Below are 17,514 nucleotides of genomic sequence, written 5' to 3' on the forward strand. Positions count from 1 at the left end.
AATAGGATAATCTTAGAAGAAAAAAAAACAGGAAGAACAGAAATAGAAATAGGAGAGAGAAAGTGAAAGAACTCAAATCATATATAATACTGTAAATAAATCAACCATTTAAAATGAAAATTAAAACACGTGATAAATATTAGCACCGAAATAAGTCAAATTAATCACACTCCGAAAATTGTATTGACTATGTTCATATTTCATACACAATTTTTTGAGTGGTATTTTACACACAATATTAAACTTTTGTTATTTTGCTTAAACACTTCATCTTGATTATTAAACTTTTAGTAAAGTCGCAGGAAGCTTATACGGAACCGAACATAAAAAAAAGTGTTTTTTATTTTTTATTTTTTATTTTTTATTTTTTATTCATATGATTTTATTTCGTACTATCTATAGGTATAACGAAAATAAACTCCCCCTAGGGATGAATAAACTTAATTAAATTAAATTATAAAAAATAAAGAAAAAATGTTGTAATTAGTCAATCTCATAATTTCTTTTAATATTATAATTAAAATTTCATTTTATTTATAAAATAATTCATTATGTCGAATTAAATTTAAAAAAACTGACTATTTTCTTAATAAAATAAAAATTTTGGTATTTTTTAAAAAGAGTAAACTATTAAACTACTTGTCTAATTGATCCAAAAATAAAATTACTCATTTGCCAATATTGTTAATTAAGGACCACATCAACTAACTAATTTGTCTCTCCGACAGAATCAAAAGAAATTCCCTTTATTTTGGTATCAAAATAGAAATGTAACAGAAATAATAAAGGAAAAGAGAAGGTCCTTAACAATGGCCTTATCTTCTTGCTCTTCTCCTCTATTTCTCACAACCACCAGTCAGTCATCTTCTTCTTCTTCGAGTCCCAAACTTCTTCATCATTCCAATCCCATTCTCCCATTCTCAACGAAACCAACAAATCTTTCTTTATCTTCGTCTTCTTTTTCATTGGCTTCGGATCAGCAACATTCATGGAGACTCAACGTCTCTTTCTTCTCTTCCTTCCTCAGCAAGAAAGGAAAAGATCCGACGGCTCTCAAGGAAGAGCTTCTCGACGCCATCGCGCCGCTCGACCGCGGCGCCGAGGCCACGCCGGAGGACCAGCAGATCGTTGATCAGGTTAGGTTTTTTTTTTCATTGTCGTTTTCTCGAGACTGTATAGTTGAGAATGAACAATTTGACAAGGCATTGTGACCTAAGAGTGAAAAAGCTTACAGCTTTTAGGTGATTTCACATTTCAAGCTGTAGGGATTGGATTTTTGTTCCGAAATTTTGATGGTAAGAAACTTGAGGAGAAATACATTTGTACGCTATCTGAGGCTTGATTAGGATTTTTTTTTGTGTCCATTTAAGAAAGTGAATTTTTTTTTTTTTTTTTTGTGTGTGTGTCCATTTAAGAAAGTGTAATTTGCCTTGCAAATATGAAGTAATCTTTGCTGTATGAGTTCTGAATGCATAAATAATATCATATGGCTATTTGTGAATAGAAAGAAAAGAGGAAAAAATAAACAAGTTTAGGCTTCATATTCAAAGTCAAACTCAGAGCATAGAGCAAAAGAAAAGATTGGATCTTTCAGCATATTCCTAAGAATCACTTCTTTATAATGAGCTGTGATTTTCTTTGCAGTTATGAAATGAAGTTATGTGAATGTGCTTATCTTTCTATCCTCTGACTCATGGATATTTCATCTTTGTGTGGCCGAACCAGATTGCTCGAAAACTCGAAGAAGTTAATCCGACAAAAGAACCGCTCAAATCAGACTTACTCAACGGGAAATGGGAACTCATTTACACCACTTCAAGCTCGATTCTTCAAACCGGGGTAGAACAATTACTCATTCGATAATATACATAATTTTAGCAATTACTGTTCTTTTTATAAAATGGTAATCATATGGAGATAGTTTCATTGTTGTGACAGAGGCCGAAATTTTTAAGATCAAAGACAAACTTCCAAGCCATCAATTCCGACACGCTTAGAGCCCAAAACATGGAATCTTTCCCATTCTTCAACCAGGCAATACTCATCACAATTTTCTTTTATTTCTTCAATTTTTTTTTCTTCTTCTCACATTTGTTGAATCTGTGCCTCACAGGTGACAGCAGATTTAACGCCTCTGAGCTCGAGAAAAGTCGCCGTGCAATTCGACACTTTCAAAATCGGAAGTCTTGTAAGTATTAATTATTTCTTATTATTATGTCATGTGGCTTGTGATGTGATCAATAATTTTTTGACCACTTTATTATGTGTAAAAGATACCGATTAAAGCACCCGGAAGAGCTCGTGGAGAGTTAGAGATTACGTACTTGGATGAAGAATTGCGGTTAGTTTCAAAATTTCCGACCTTCTCTTGTATTTTATTTGATTCATCTTTATATATATAACTTTCAACTTTTTTTCCCGCCGTAAAATTGGTCACCTTATTCGCTGATTATCGGTTCTATAATTTGATCAAATTGTGGCAGTGTATCGAGAGGCGATAAAGGAAACTTGTTCGTCTTGAAGATGGTTGATCCTTCTTATAGAATTCCTTCTTGAGACCTTCTTCAAGCTTTGCAGGGTTTTGTAATATTGATTCCACGTATATATAAATATCCTTTAATGGACGTGTTGAAAAAGTAATTGTGAACTATGTGTAGTGTATAGTGCTTGGTATAGTTATATACTTTAGGTTAATTACTTGGACTCAAATCACCGGAACAAGTAATTAAAGTTTGAATTTTGTTAGCCTGCATGTACTTGAATGAAAAATTACCTCAAGTCAATTTGAATAACTCTAACATATATAGTTGTGCTATTAATTTGGTTTTTATTGTTATCATGCATCTATATCACAAGAAAATAAAACAATTGGCTTACGAAATTTCACATATAAACATAGGGTGATCTAGCAATACAGCCAATCTCAAACATGTTTTTAAGGATCTAATCGATATTTGGTAAATTTTATAATTTAGTCATTTACATAAATAAACGGCTAGAAAATATCGAAAATACTCTTATATAGCATAAATCATAGAAACCAACTACTAGTCGACATTTTAGCTAACGTGAAAAAAAACGAAAACTAACTGAAATTAAACAAAATTAATATTGACAGAAATTACCAAATTGCCTGCTATAACCGAATTTTCCTAAATTCAAAATAACAAAACATAACCACTCTCTAATTAAAAGAATTTCAACGTTAAAAGATATTAACGTGTAAATTAACGTAAAAAGACAATAAAAATCAAATCAATGATTCAGTGCAACTAATTGGACTACATGAATAATAACAAAGAATAGTTATGTAATTTGCTATTTGAATAATAACATCACGTCATTAATTTTGACTATATTTGAAATTTAATCGAAACGTTAACTAGATCGCAATTTCAATATTTTCCTATAATTTTTCAAAAACATACTAAATTAAATTAGTAAATGTTTGATTTCGGGAAATAGAAGAGATATAGGAATTCGGGACAATCTCGGTAAGTATCTATTACATAGTCCGAATTCCGAAGTCTTGAGCGATGGTTAGTTATTTTCAGGCGGTAAAAGTTATATTTATTTTATTTATCATTATTAATAAAATATGATATATTATCCGCCAAAATATTTGTCTAATCTATATAGACTGACACTTAAAGGTATAACGTGTAAGCGTTAACTACTGCAAAGGGTTATGCAATGATATAGGAATTAAACAGCCAAATTACCATAAAACTAGGGACTTGTACAAAAAATAAAAAAACCCAAAGTATTTGGTTACGAAACCGAAAAGGAAAAATGGCGGTGAACAAGAAACCAAACAGAGCTTTAGCCTCTCTCTTTGCTTCATCATCCATGGCGTCACAATCGCTTTCCTCTCTCCTCCATCACCGCCATTGTCGTCCCAACCTCCTCTCTTCCCCAAACCCTAACCCAAACCTCACACACAGTCGTACACTCTCTCTCCGCCGCTCCGCCGCGCCGCGAAGATCCCTATCCGTTTCTTCGTCCTCGGACCGGAGTCCTAACCCTGAGCCTGAGCGATCGGAGGCCAGGAAATCCTTCGCCGTCGCCACCGGTGAACTCTTCATCGGCATAGCCTCTCGGATCGTCAAGACCACGACGCTCGGCCGAGCTCCGGTCGGAGATAGGATATGGAGGGACGACGAAGTGGTGTGGGAGCAGAGGACGAAGGACGTTGAGGCGGAGCTACGGAGGCCGGTGGTTAGTTCGCCGGGGTTCAGCTTCTCCGCCGCCGGACTTCTCTTCCCATATCACCTCGGCGTCGCTCAGCTCCTCATTGAAAATGGCTACATCAAGGTCTGAATCAAGTTATTAGGAATTGTTCTTGTAATTCAGCTCTGCCGTCATAATTCTGAAAATTAAAATGTTTCAAGTAGATATTTTTATTACAAGATTTTGTGTTTGGACTAAAATGAAACGCGTGGATGGTAGAATAGAACGTTCCATTTGAACCTTGAATATAAATTGTTCTTAATCCATTGGAGGCGGTCGGTGATATATACGATTCGTACGTATGCTTTGGCCTTGCCTTTTAGATTCTGCTCGATGTTTCGTTCGGAAGATATTTGAGAAGTTGACAACTTATCATTTACTTCAATCTTTGCGTAGTTATAAGCGATGTGATTTTGATGATTTCTTGGTTTATGAAGTTTGGTTCTAAAGTAGCCATGCGATTGAAAGTATAATCCTCAAAGAAAAGGCACTTATTTCAGCAATTAAATTCTGGGTGAATCAATTTCAGTATCAGAATGTCTGTTTTATTTCCTTATTTTTGTCAAGTTGTTGGTGAATAGAAAGAAAGGTGTATTGTGAAGCGATGTGATTTTGATGATTTCTTGGTTTATGAAGTTTGGTTCTAAAGTAGCCATGCGATTGAAAGTATAATCCTCAAAGAAAAGGCACTTATTTCAGCAATTAAATTCTGGGTGAATCAATTTCAGTATCAGAATGTCTGTTTTATTTCCTTCTTTTTGTCAAGTTGTTGGTGAATATAAAGAAAGGTGTATTGTGAAGCGATGTGATTTCGATGATTTCTTGGTTTATGAAGTTTGGTTCTAAAGTAGCCATGCGATTGAAAGTATAATCCTCAAAGAAAAGGCACTTATTTCAGCAATTATATTCTGGGTGAATCAATTTCAGTATTAGAATGTCTTGTTTTATTTCCTTCTTTTTGTCGAGTTGTTGGTGAATAGAAAGAACGGTGTATTGTGAAACACAGGACACGACACCATTGGCTGGTTCCTCGGCCGGTGCGATAGTCTGTGCTGTGGTTGCATCCGGGGCTACCATGGAAGAGGCCTTGAGGGCTACAAAAGTACTGGCTGACGATTGCCGAACTAAAGGGACTGCTTTTCGGCTCGGGGTAATTATTCTATACTAAACGGTTTTTGCTAGTCTTGAATTTGGCTCGATTTTCGTAATTTTTTAGTGTTTTTTTAGGAATGTTGAGTCAAATGGTATATCGCCCACATTTTGCAATACCAACCAATTGAGTTCCACATTGAGCTACAATTGCCTTTTCAAGTGATTGGAGTAATGTGGAGATGTATATATACTGTATTGTGACGCCTCTGTAGTTGACTTGTAATTGACTTCAAATGGATATTGACTACGATAAGCTCTTCGATCTATTTATCTTCACCCACTTTTGCAGGCTGTTCTGCGAGAGGTTCTTGAGAAGTTTCTACCCGACGATGTGCATATTAGATCGAGTGGTCGAATTCGTGGTGAGTAAAATTTCCTCTGTGTTAACGACATGGAAAAGTGCGTTGATTGGTCTCTAAGAAACTGTTGAACATAGGCAACTTACTTTGATTCGTATATCTCCTAATCTGCTTTGGCAGTTCGACTGATTCTTACTATAATGCTTGAAAGAGAAATATGGACAACCTCTTTCTAGGCAAAGAAATATTGTTCAGACTTTCGTCTCTTGTATTTGAAGTAGGAAATCGAATCTGAATCTTGGGATGTTTGGTTACTTTGGAATTGAAAAGTGGAGTATTATAGAGAAAGGTGGTTGATATGCTTGACCTCTGAGCTGATCAACTTCATATTTCCATTATTTGAAACTACACTTTTCAAATAACTTACACAAACTGACTCGTAGCTATTCTTTTTATTCAGTTGCTGTAACTCAGCTTCTATGGAGACCCAGAGGTTTGTTGGTAGACAAGTTTGACTCCAAAGACGATCTTATAAATGCAGTTGTCACTTCTTCATTCATTCCCGGGTATATCAGAATATTACACTCCACGAACAACATTTGAAAGTCTACTGTGTTTTTAGCTACGTACCGACAGCTGTTTTATAACTGCAGATATCTTGCACCAAGTCCTGTTACGCGTTTCCGAAATAGGCTTTGCATAGATGGGGGTTTAACGTTGTTCATGCCACCAACATCTGCTACGAAGACGGTATTTAATTATGCCTTTTATTTACCTAAATCCCAGTGTGTGTAACATTGAAAATATTAACAAATAGTTTGTGTATTAGCCTTCCTGAATTATATGGTGGTTGCGTTACTCTATATCCCCCTGATAACAAACAAAAAAAAAAAATCGTTTAAAATGGTCCTTTAAGTTATAAATCGTGTCTCTTTAGTCGTTCTAATTATTTTGTTCACTGAATGGTCAGTTTCCAAACTATCGTTGTTGTAGCTGTTTTAGATAATTTAATAATTTTTGGTGATTTTTAGTTAAAGAAACAATAGGACTAGACTTCATACGAATTACAACTTATAGTGACTATTTTGAAGGTTTTTAAATCAGGGGGCAAAGTATACACACCCACCATAGTTCAGGGGACGAATCTACAATTTATTCAATATACATAAACAATGATCGTTGCACGGAATTTCCTTTCTTAAATAGTACTCTCAGCTGTTGTGAACCATATCGGAGTTTTTTTTTGCAGGTTCGTATTTGTGCTTTTCCGGCGAGTCGATTGGGATTGGAAGGGGTCGGAATCAGTCCAGACTGCAACCCCGAAAACAGAGCTGGTCCCCGAGAGGTAAAACTCGTGTAGCTGATCATTTTTTAAACTGATATTCACTTCCTTCGTTCGATCCATAATCTCGTCAAAACTATTTCACAGCTTTTTAGTTGGGCTCTTGAGCCGGCAGAAGATTCTATTCTCGACCGGCTTTTCGAACTCGGGTACCGAGATGCCGAGGTATGGGCTAAGGACAACCCGGTAAATGAGTTACTTGAAGATGAAAGTCCCTTAGTCGGTTCGGAAATTGTGTAGCCAAATAGTGTTTTTTTCCCCTTCCTGTAAATCAATCTGACCTTAAAAAGTCAATAATAGGATTTTGATAATATTCATCAACATTATTGACTAATATAATTATATATACAAGGTTGATAAGAAAATATACGTGGGTGGAGAAAAAAAAAAACCCTGACATAACAATGTAAATTACTTCATGAGGACAAAAGTTGTGGGACATATACATTTATTTTTCCTTGTATGAATAGAAATAAATTGGGGAAATTTTTAATTTGATTTTTTTTTTTGGTATAATTTTTTGGGGACAATTCAAAGCTTTTGAATTCGACCCCTCAAAAACGTTACGTGGTTACTATATGCTTTTACTTTTAAATTGTAAGATAATAAAGTCAACCCATTTATTTTTCAAAAAATTAGGTAAATAGCTAATTAAAACGTTTGAAATTGTTATTATATAGTCAATATTTCATAAATCTTAAATAAATAGCTATAAAGATGACGCGATCTAATAAATAAAAATTGCTATTTATTTAAGATTTACGTCTGTAAATATATGAAAGCTATTATTTATATAAGATTTACGAAATATTGACTATTTAGCAATGTCAAATTGTATGTATGATTATTTAACTTTTTCTTTCTTTGAAAAATGAAAGCGAAACTCGAACTTTTTTATTGAATGTTGAGAAAAATGCCAACGGCATGAAAACCATAAGTTTTTTTTTTTTCAATGAAATGGAAATCATGAGTAGTGTCGCATTATTTAAATAGTTTGGAAACACAAAACAGCCGTTTTGCTGGCAAAGTAAAGTAAATTTTTTAGTGGGAGACGAATTGGACAACTCATTTTGCACTCCTTTCATTTTCTTAACCCAAAGTCAAAAAGCATATTAAGAACAAGGCAGGAGATTTACATTACCACCTAAAGTCAAACCGTAAACGTCAAATATACCATTCTAATTTAGAAATGTTACGTGTCAATATATGTTTGGTCATGTAATACATGGCTCAGGAAAAGAAAAGAGAGACTATAATATCTCTCACACATGTTCGTACAACCTCATGCACGCTGATACACCTTTCTTCCACAAAAAGGAAAAAGAAAAAGTCAAATCTCTCATTTCAAAACCCATCCATATGAAATCCCAAAAGGTTCAATATATTCTATTTCCTCAACGTTTTCATTTTAACAAACAGATATATAACATCTTGATCAAATTATCTCTCTCTCTCTCTCTCTCTCTCTCTAGGGTTTTTCAGAGGCCTTGTTGCAGAGGCGATTTGGCATTCTGTCCATCTCCAAATAATATTAAAATCGACAGAGAGTTGGTCTTTTATCGGAGGTGGCTAGAATGTCAAACTGACTCTGTAAATCTCTCTCTGACAAACATCAAGGGGACAGTTCTTTTATTCTATCACTCTGTATTGGTGATCGTATATAGTTCTCTATAAATCCCTTTTTCTGTTCCTTTTTTTTTTTTTTTTTTTTGCGTATCATCTTTACATAAGCAGACGCACATATTACATAGATATCTTCAAATCATATCGGCTATCTAGTATTTACGTTTATATGTGTAGATATATATTTAATTAAAGTTTCATAAATAATAATATCACCATCGAATGTTTGGAGTATATATTTGCATCGCAAGTATGTATATGTAATTTATTTAATTAGCAACCTCAGTATTCTAGATCTTTTATTTAGAATTAGATGTTAGATCCACAAAAACATAAATATTACTCTCTCTCTCTCTCTCTCTCTCTCTCTCTCTTCTCTCTCTCTCTCTCTCTCTCTCTCTCTCTCTCTCTCTCTCTCTCTCTCTCTCTCTCTCTCTCTCTCTCCTCTTAAACAAGGTAACTTGAATTGTAAATAAATCCAATGCGGGTTACTATTTTGCAGGACCTTATATTTTGGCTCTACCATCACATGATTTCTAAGTGTGGCGTCTTCAAGAGCATCCATTTAAGAGATCAAAAGAACGTACGTCTTCACAAACCTTTAAGATCGATATACTTCTATGGTAGATCCTTATTTGAAGATATTTCTAAGATCGATATTTGAAGCCTTTTTTTTTTTGTTAGAGATTTGGATACATTTATCTTTGGAGAGACTTTTTTTTGTGTCTAAAAAACTAAATACTTTTACAATCGCCTTCAATATATGTCGTTTTATGAAACCAACGATTTTTTTTTTTTTTGCAATTTAATACAGTGTTAGGGGATCACGTGTGTCTTCCTCGCCCAACAATGTATATAAACTATTTCAGCAGTTTATGTATATAAATATATATATTAACTAATTAGTTTATACAAATAAAACTTACACCTATGAAACCCTATATATATATTACATTTATATATGTATTATAATTTCCAATACTATACCTAGGTTTCAATATCTTTTTATATTTATACTTTTGCGTCGCTTTATCTCTGTGTGCCATGATGCTGAAAGATGGTAATGACTAATGAGGTTATGTTTAAAGCACCGTGGAATATGATGATTGCATATCCTTAGTGCTCTAAAATGATTTGTCAATGGATCAGTCCATCGATCGCTACTATTTGTTTCTTGTTTTTGTTTTTGTTTTAAACATTGGATTCCAAAAACCACCACTTAGTCTAAAAACCAATATATATATATATATATATAATCACACACACACACACACACACACACACACACACACACACACATATATATATATATATATATATATATATATATATATATATCTTATAAGGATATTATTATTTGTTAATTTTTTTTATCCTAGTTAAAAAAAGTTCTAATTTTTTTTGTCAAGATTTTGTTTTAGTTGTGACTTGAACTTACAATCTCAATTTTGTGTAAGCATAGATAGAAGTGTTCACCACTTGAACTTACCCATTTCATCAGTTATTAGTTCTACTTAGCAATATAGTTTAGCCAGCTAATTATTTAGCGACTACTTTCCTTAATAAAAGCAGGAGATGAATAAACTCATAGAAAGCCTATACGTCAGATGAATGCGTGGAACTATTTATGTATCTGCATGTGTTATTGAACCTATTCAATAGACCACGTAAACATTTACTATACGTAGATCTAAGCTTATCTTGTTGAAACCGAAAAAACCAAAATAAGAACAATTGTTATTAGTCATGCGTAAAAAAAAAAAAAAAAAAAAAAAAAAAAAAAAATTGTCGACTCAATGCCACTATTCCCGCAAATCTTACCATTTTTTTATGTCAGTCTAAGACCGTATGGTTTCTCTGCCATAATTATAGGAAATTTGACATGAATATTATTATTTTAGATGATTTTTACTGAAAAGAATTATTTTTTTACACACCAATTAATTTTTATCATAAATAAATGTTTTGGTGATAAATGTTTTCATAAAAAAAAAAGTGATTTTGTTACAAATTTGATGAAAAAAAATTAGTTGATTGATATATATATATATATATATATATATATATATATATATATATATATATATATATAAACTCATGTCCAATGGCGTAATAAGAGCTTTCCAATGCATCCAAGTTACGAAGTAAAAAAGGACCCTTGTTTTTTTTTTTATTGGAGTTAGTGTGGGTCAAATATGAAGGAGTGGCCTTAAAAAAAAATTATCAAGGAGTGGGAACAATTAATATGTATACGGGTCCTAAAACTATCCACATGCGAATAACCCGGATAAGAATTTCTTCACTAGCTTATAAAGTAGCTAAGCCTAAACGACGACGACGAACTGCATGAAAACAAACAAAGGACCAATCCATCCCAATAAATACGGTACTGCTGGCTTGGACGGAGCTGATTTAATCTTAATAATCATATTCAATTCATTATTAATATATATCATCTCAATAAATATTGCACCCACTAGGACACAAGGTAGTTGTGAACTTGTGATGCGAGTGACTACACGGGGACGTATATCTAATTAAAATCTCACCTACTATACCTTGTATTTAATTTATTTTATTTCTCTGATAAAACTAAGTACATGAATATGAATACCTATTCAGAGGAGGGCTGGGAGAACCCTCATTTCAGATACCATAAATAGTCATACTAGCAATGGAGAGATTCAGGACTTTATTGATACATTACATATTATTCGGAAATGATTAACTTAATGAAATATATAAGGATTAGGTTGGAGTGAGGGCGATTTTCATTCCAGAATAACATTTCTAGGGAAACCCCAAGTATTAAGTCAGTAGAAAAATAGAGTTATAAAATATATTCCTTTCGATAATGTTAGTTTTAATGAAATTTAATAACGTAAACGTTGATAAATAAAATTTGTAATAAAACATAACACACCCACATTAGAAAAAAATAATCTTACGACAAAAGAAGTTATACCATAAGATTAAGAACTTAAAATTGTCTAGTTTATATTTGGCATTTTTTAGATCACAATATGATCTATTTTTATTTATCTTATAAAGGTAACAATTCATTTTTACATTTTAATAATTTTTTATTAGTCGCCTAGCTAAGTGATATATCTTATTCAATTTTTAGAGTTTTAGCTTATTTGGTCCCTGTACTTTTATAGTTAAGCGATATTAGTCCTTAGCCTTTTTTTTAGAACGAAACCACCCTCAAAATTTGTTTTTTTGGCGCATTTTGTCCCTCACGTTAAATAATCAACAAAGTATTCACGCGACTAGCACATGAGGACGTATTTGAAAAAAAGAAAATATTAAGGACTAATACCACTAAAATACAAATATACAAGAACCAAATGAGCTAAAAACCCACTAATATCGTTACTGAAAGAACTAAAATTGCTCCAAGGATGTCAACAGCTAAGAAAGTCTTTTATGTGGGTCATCCTAAACCTTTGAATTAAAGTCTAACCACCAATGTCGACGAACTTGAAGGTCAGCTATAAGAATAAGCAAATTGAATTTATTCCCAGAACATTGCACATAGGTTTAATTCCTGAAAAACGACAACTATAAACTTGTCGTTCCAAAACATTACACCGAGTCTTCTCTATCCAGCACGGATACACAGTGCGGCACTGGGGGCACGTGACCCACTGAACATTTTAGTGATTATTATACTATATTACTAAAATATCGGTTGATAAAAAATTATACGCAAATTATTAATATATAAGTCTAGTTTAGTAGCCACCTAAAGTACTTAAAGTAATGTCAGATTAGGTTTTACACAATCCTTTTTTCATATAACTTGCAAAATAAATTCAAGTTGCCAAAACTTAATGAGGCAGCTTTAATTAACTTGATATTATGATTCTGTGGGTTAAAAGTGCTCTGAATAACAAAATTTGCCGAACATATGAACAGTTTGTGGGCTGTAGCATCAGGTCTATCATTTAGCTTTACCAACATATGGCTTTTTGATCTATTAAGAAGATATGATTTTTCTTATGGACTTTAATAGGAAAGATTTATTTACTAACTGATTACAGTACTTGTTTTAAGATTATAAAGGTCTATTGGGCCAGATTGTGATTGGGCTTCTGCGCACACTTCCTATAGAATCTGCTGTACAAAACGCGCGTTTCGTTCTCATGTTTCTCATTCGCTCGCCCTTAGCAACTTATAATCCTCCTCAAATTAAATTAATTTTTTTTATTTAATTATCATGGAATTTGCGGTTGCAATTAGCATTAGACATGTATACTGTGGTAGACTCTTATATTCAAGTCCTTTTAGTTCATGTGGACTCTTGCTCTGTCCAAATTTAATCATGGTTTTACTTCTTTGGAGACATGAATGAATTGGCAAAGTATACTACGCTTGGTATTTTACAATACAGCTTCATGTTTTGTGTGTTCCCATTCTATACATCAATCAATAGTTCATCTTCACATTATTTGTTTGCTTCGACTAAACGAAAATTTACCAAGGTTACTCCATTACCAATTTACCAAGGTTACTCCATTACCATTAGAAACATATACAGGCACACTAAGTATAGATTGCGTACATTAAACGCCAACCGATGTCTAGTGCTTCTTAATATTAATCTTCTATTCATTGGTATACACGAAATATACACGAAAAAGCTATATACACGAGTTATGGTTTCTATATTTTCTTTCAATTCTCTTGGTGTAGCTGATCACATGTTCAAGTTCGTCGGAGTTGAACACAATGATGTTTTGTTCAACTTGTACATCGTTGTCTTTTGGAAGGTGATTGCTCTTGTTTTTCAGCATCCGGTGAGAAAGCAATGACGCTTTAAGGAAAAAGGTCAAATGAGCCTCGACGTTTTATTTTCTTTATCGATTTTGGTTTCATCTAGTTTTATTTACATAAGCCATTCTTTGTATTTCATGTCTATGTATCTATTATATTAATTTTTCCGTTAATTATTTATAAATAATATTAATACTATTTTTCTTTTTATTTCGTCTTAATATTAGCAAATATGCTAACATACACTTGAATAAAAAAAAGGTCCGCACATTCTAAAATGGACTAAAACCAAACATAAATGATATAGTGCTCAATCCATCCCATCATAATAAGCGAGTTTTAAATTTATGACATCAATTTTGACGTTTTCATGTACTAAGAGTATGTAAAATAAAATAAAAGCTAACACAAATATATAAATTAAAAGCTTACATAAATACATTGCACATAGCTTTGATTCCTGAAAAACGACAACACTAAACTTGTCGTTCCAAAACATTCCACTGACTCTTCCCTACTCATTTTCTTCTTTTTCTTTTTTCATAATAAGAAATAACATGATATATATATGTGTGTGTAGGGAGTGAGTTCGAGTCTATATGCCACGTCCTGATAACGTCATCGAGCCATAATCTAATTGTATAATAGATGCACCAAATAATTAGCATTATCATTATGGTAGTTATATATGTTGCTGATCATCATCATTACGTGTAACAATATTGATGGTAGTGATTTGTGTGATCTCATTTTTAGCTAAATTGAGTGAGTTTATTGTTATCTTATAAAATTATGGTGACTCAAGTGGTTGACGACAAAATAAGAATATCATGAATTAGTTACAATTAGATAATGCTGAGTGAAAAAGACATTGATCGAGTATATACAAACTAATCATTCTATCTTTGAAATACACTTGAAATTCGGTCTATAACGATGCCACTAAGTTATAAAGTTCTCAGAGAGAGTGAAAAACAAAACTTATATTAAAATGGCATGAAACACATAGGCAATATGATACAGAAATACAAGCATGCATATATATATATATATATATATATATATATATATATATATATAACGAAACATATATATAACCCTTGGCAAATTCATACAAGCAATTGTTTCACCCATTAATATGACAGTACATGGTAGTTGTGACTACTTGTACATATATATAACACTTACACATAACATATGACATATTATGATAATATTAAACACACTCACCACTGATACAAGTACGCATACATACTAGCTAGACCATATCATTGATTATTGGAATAATCTTTTGATTTTATAAAATTAGAGTGCATTAACGGTGATTTTCATTCCAGATTCACAATGGCCAGAGAAATTGCAAATGAAGGAATTCTGACCCTTGACCAGCTTGATGTTATCTCTTCCACTTGTGTACACTTTGGCACCTCTTGAAGTAATACACTTTTGATAACCCGCATAATTCACAGCCACCACGTTATGCGCACCTGGGCTATACTTGAACACTTCATCCAAAATGAAAATTAATTCATTAAAATTGTAGAATTAAATGTAGTTTTGATCTCGAACTTTAACGTGATTTATTTTGATTAGAAAGACACCAACCAGCGGAGATATTAAGGAAGAAATTGATGATCTGGTTTCATATATCACGTACTTGATTTTATCTCAAAATTAATTTATAATAAGATGAATAAACTCATGACTTTATGGGAAAAAAAAATTGTTAATTAAATATATTTACGAATTCTCTTTCAGATTATCCCCCTTCAAAGTTGAGATTGATTAATTAGGGATTATATAATATAAATACTAATCATTAAATTGATCTTCTGGGACAATATGGATTCACTTATATATGTGCAGTATATATATAATATATACTAATATACTCATATCAATTTGCTGTTTTATAATATGTACTGCATATATAAGAGAATTTCAGGAAGAAAACATAATTTATTGTCCCTGAAGATTTCATGATTATTTAACTCATTGTAGTAGATGTCTAAATAGTGTGTGTGTGTATATATATATATTTATATATATATTTGATGTGTGTGCGTAATATAACTAACCTAGTGTGTCACCAGCTCGGAAGGTCTTTCCTCTTGGCCAACCGGAAACGGCGAACGTCCAACCACCGGCGCCGCCGACATTGAAGACCGTCGCCGCCCGAGTCAACTCGGTTTGACTCGCTATCAGTAAAAACGACAACAACAAACTTGTCGCTGCAGACTTTGCACTGACTCTTCCCTGACCGCCCATTTTCGTTCTTGTTTGAAATGCTTAATAAGCTTAGTAATGAAAGAAATAACAAAACGCACTAGAGATGTGAATATCAAGATAATGATAGTATTTGATATATAAAATTATAAATAGTGAGTGAGTTCAGCTAATTTAGTAAGCCATGGTGTCTAGTCTTTAATAGAGGTTGGTGGTGATGGGGTTTATGGATGTGGGTCCCACTAGTATGACACAATAAATATTTACAGGGTATGGTCCCAAAATCAAAAACATATATCGTCGGCTATGAAGAAATTTTTTCCATGGTTTTTGTCTCCGAGCTTTGACCTTTTCAATAAGAAGACAAACGTACTACATAATAATAGCATATATTGATATAGGGTTTTGGAGAGAGTACGTTTCAGCTTGCATCAGCTTTGGTCATCAAATTAACATTCAAATTTTAGTTTTCACTTGTATGCTAATATGAGATATTAACAAGAGCAGTTATATTCACACGTTAAGACTTATTGTTTTCTTTTCTTGATATTGTCTGTTTAACTTTGAAGACGTACACTCTGTGATATTTTTGTCTAAAATCGGATTCTTATACTTGCAATTAAATTACTTTATTTTGGGATGATATGGTAAATGCCTGTAATTTATCATCAAATATATCTTTTCTCGACTCCGTATCGAAATCATTGGTATTTGCTTCTTTTGTTATCAACTAATTAAATTCAGCATACTTTCATAACTACATTAAGTAACTATTTTAAACAACTTAGTTTTGTGGATGGTAATCTTGAAATTCGATAAAAGAGCCACGTATATCAAATTTTTAAAGTTAATAATAAATTAATATATCACTTGAGCAACTTAAGCAATTAATATATTACTTGACACCCTCCCACCGACTAGCTAGCTTTTGACTAGCATTGAGTTAAGAAGAGGCTAATTTAAAGCCAGTATATATATATATATATATATATATATATATATATATATGTATATATATGTATATATACACACACACATATACGTACACACACTACGTCATCGTGGCGTCATCGAACATATTTCCATGACACAACAAGATAGCAGATGAATCAAGTGTGATAAAACTTAGGTGATCATTAACATTAACATGTTGTGGTTTGTTTTTATATACAAATATTTTTTAATGGAACGAGTATGGATCAAGGAAATTATCATGACTATTATGCTACTATTTATCTTGGCTATTTTACCCTTCAGCTGAATAATGGAGCATGAATACAAAAAAATTACGTTTTTCAATTGTCAGCTATGTTCAAGATTTTTATTTATTTATTTCATGATCTGAAAACATATTCATAGAGTCAAATATTACAACTATCAATACTGACAGGCACGAAGCCAGCTGTAATTGAGGGGGGTTTTAGCCCCCCCCTCAATTTTTTTTTTTTTTTTTGTATTTTTTACCCACTTTTCATTTTTTTTTACAAATTTTTACTCTTAAAATTTACAAATTAGCTCCCCCTGAATTTTTTTTACAAATTAGCCCCCCCTAAATGAAAATCCTGGCTTCGTCCCTGAATACTGATAAAGTGAATCATATAAATAAAAACAACTTATTAACTAAAAAAAATCTAAAAACTAAAACAACTCAAACCTAGTTTCCGGATCCATCACACCTAAAAAATGGTGTATAGAAAATAAAAAATAAGAACCTTACGACTAGGGTTGAATAATATATACAATCAGGACTTTAACTTATAGACAAAACAATAAGCTCAAAGGTCCAAGATCCTCTCGCTTCCTGTGGAAATCACGCCCAAAATCCCTTACAAAAGAGTTTCGTCAATTCTCACATAATTAAAA

The 17,514-nt window shown here is 32.5% G+C and overlaps 3 protein-coding genes across 3 annotated transcripts; 2 read left to right on the forward strand and 1 right to left on the reverse strand.

Moving 5' to 3' along the window:
- Positions 1-748: 748 nt before the first annotated feature.
- Positions 749-2,797, forward strand: LOC149387012 (putative plastid-lipid-associated protein 4, chloroplastic). Its single transcript, XM_089623576.1, has 6 exons — positions 749-1,136; positions 1,726-1,839; positions 1,939-2,034; positions 2,114-2,188; positions 2,274-2,341; positions 2,484-2,797. The coding sequence occupies exons 1-6, from the start codon at positions 810-812 to the stop codon at positions 2,554-2,556; spliced, it is 753 nt and encodes a 250-aa protein (XP_089479702.1). The 5' UTR covers positions 749-809; the 3' UTR covers positions 2,557-2,797.
- Positions 2,798-3,705: 908 nt separating this feature from the next.
- Positions 3,706-7,526, forward strand: LOC149387013 (uncharacterized). Its single transcript, XM_089623552.1, has 7 exons — positions 3,706-4,314; positions 5,237-5,380; positions 5,672-5,744; positions 6,142-6,247; positions 6,335-6,431; positions 6,931-7,026; positions 7,111-7,526. Exons 1-7 carry the CDS (start codon positions 3,793-3,795, stop codon positions 7,261-7,263), a joined length of 1,191 nt encoding a protein of 396 aa, XP_089479678.1. The 5' UTR covers positions 3,706-3,792; the 3' UTR covers positions 7,264-7,526.
- A 6,977-nt stretch (positions 7,527-14,503) lies between these two features.
- LOC149387014 (basic blue protein-like) lies at positions 14,504-15,804 on the reverse strand. Its single transcript, XM_089623375.1, has 2 exons — positions 15,504-15,804; positions 14,504-14,930 (listed from the first exon to the last, which is right to left on the reverse strand). The coding sequence occupies exons 1-2, from the start codon at positions 15,691-15,693 to the stop codon at positions 14,731-14,733; spliced, it is 390 nt and encodes a 129-aa protein (XP_089479501.1). The 5' UTR covers positions 15,694-15,804; the 3' UTR covers positions 14,504-14,730.
- Between the last annotated feature and the right edge of the window lie 1,710 nt (positions 15,805-17,514).

The sequence above is a fragment of the Urtica dioica genome, chromosome 8, assembly GCF_054948205.1.
Source record: "Urtica dioica subsp. dioica isolate 48M chromosome 8, U.dioica_male_clone48M_v1_H2, whole genome shotgun sequence".
NCBI lineage: Eukaryota > Viridiplantae > Streptophyta > Magnoliopsida > Rosales > Urticaceae > Urtica > Urtica dioica.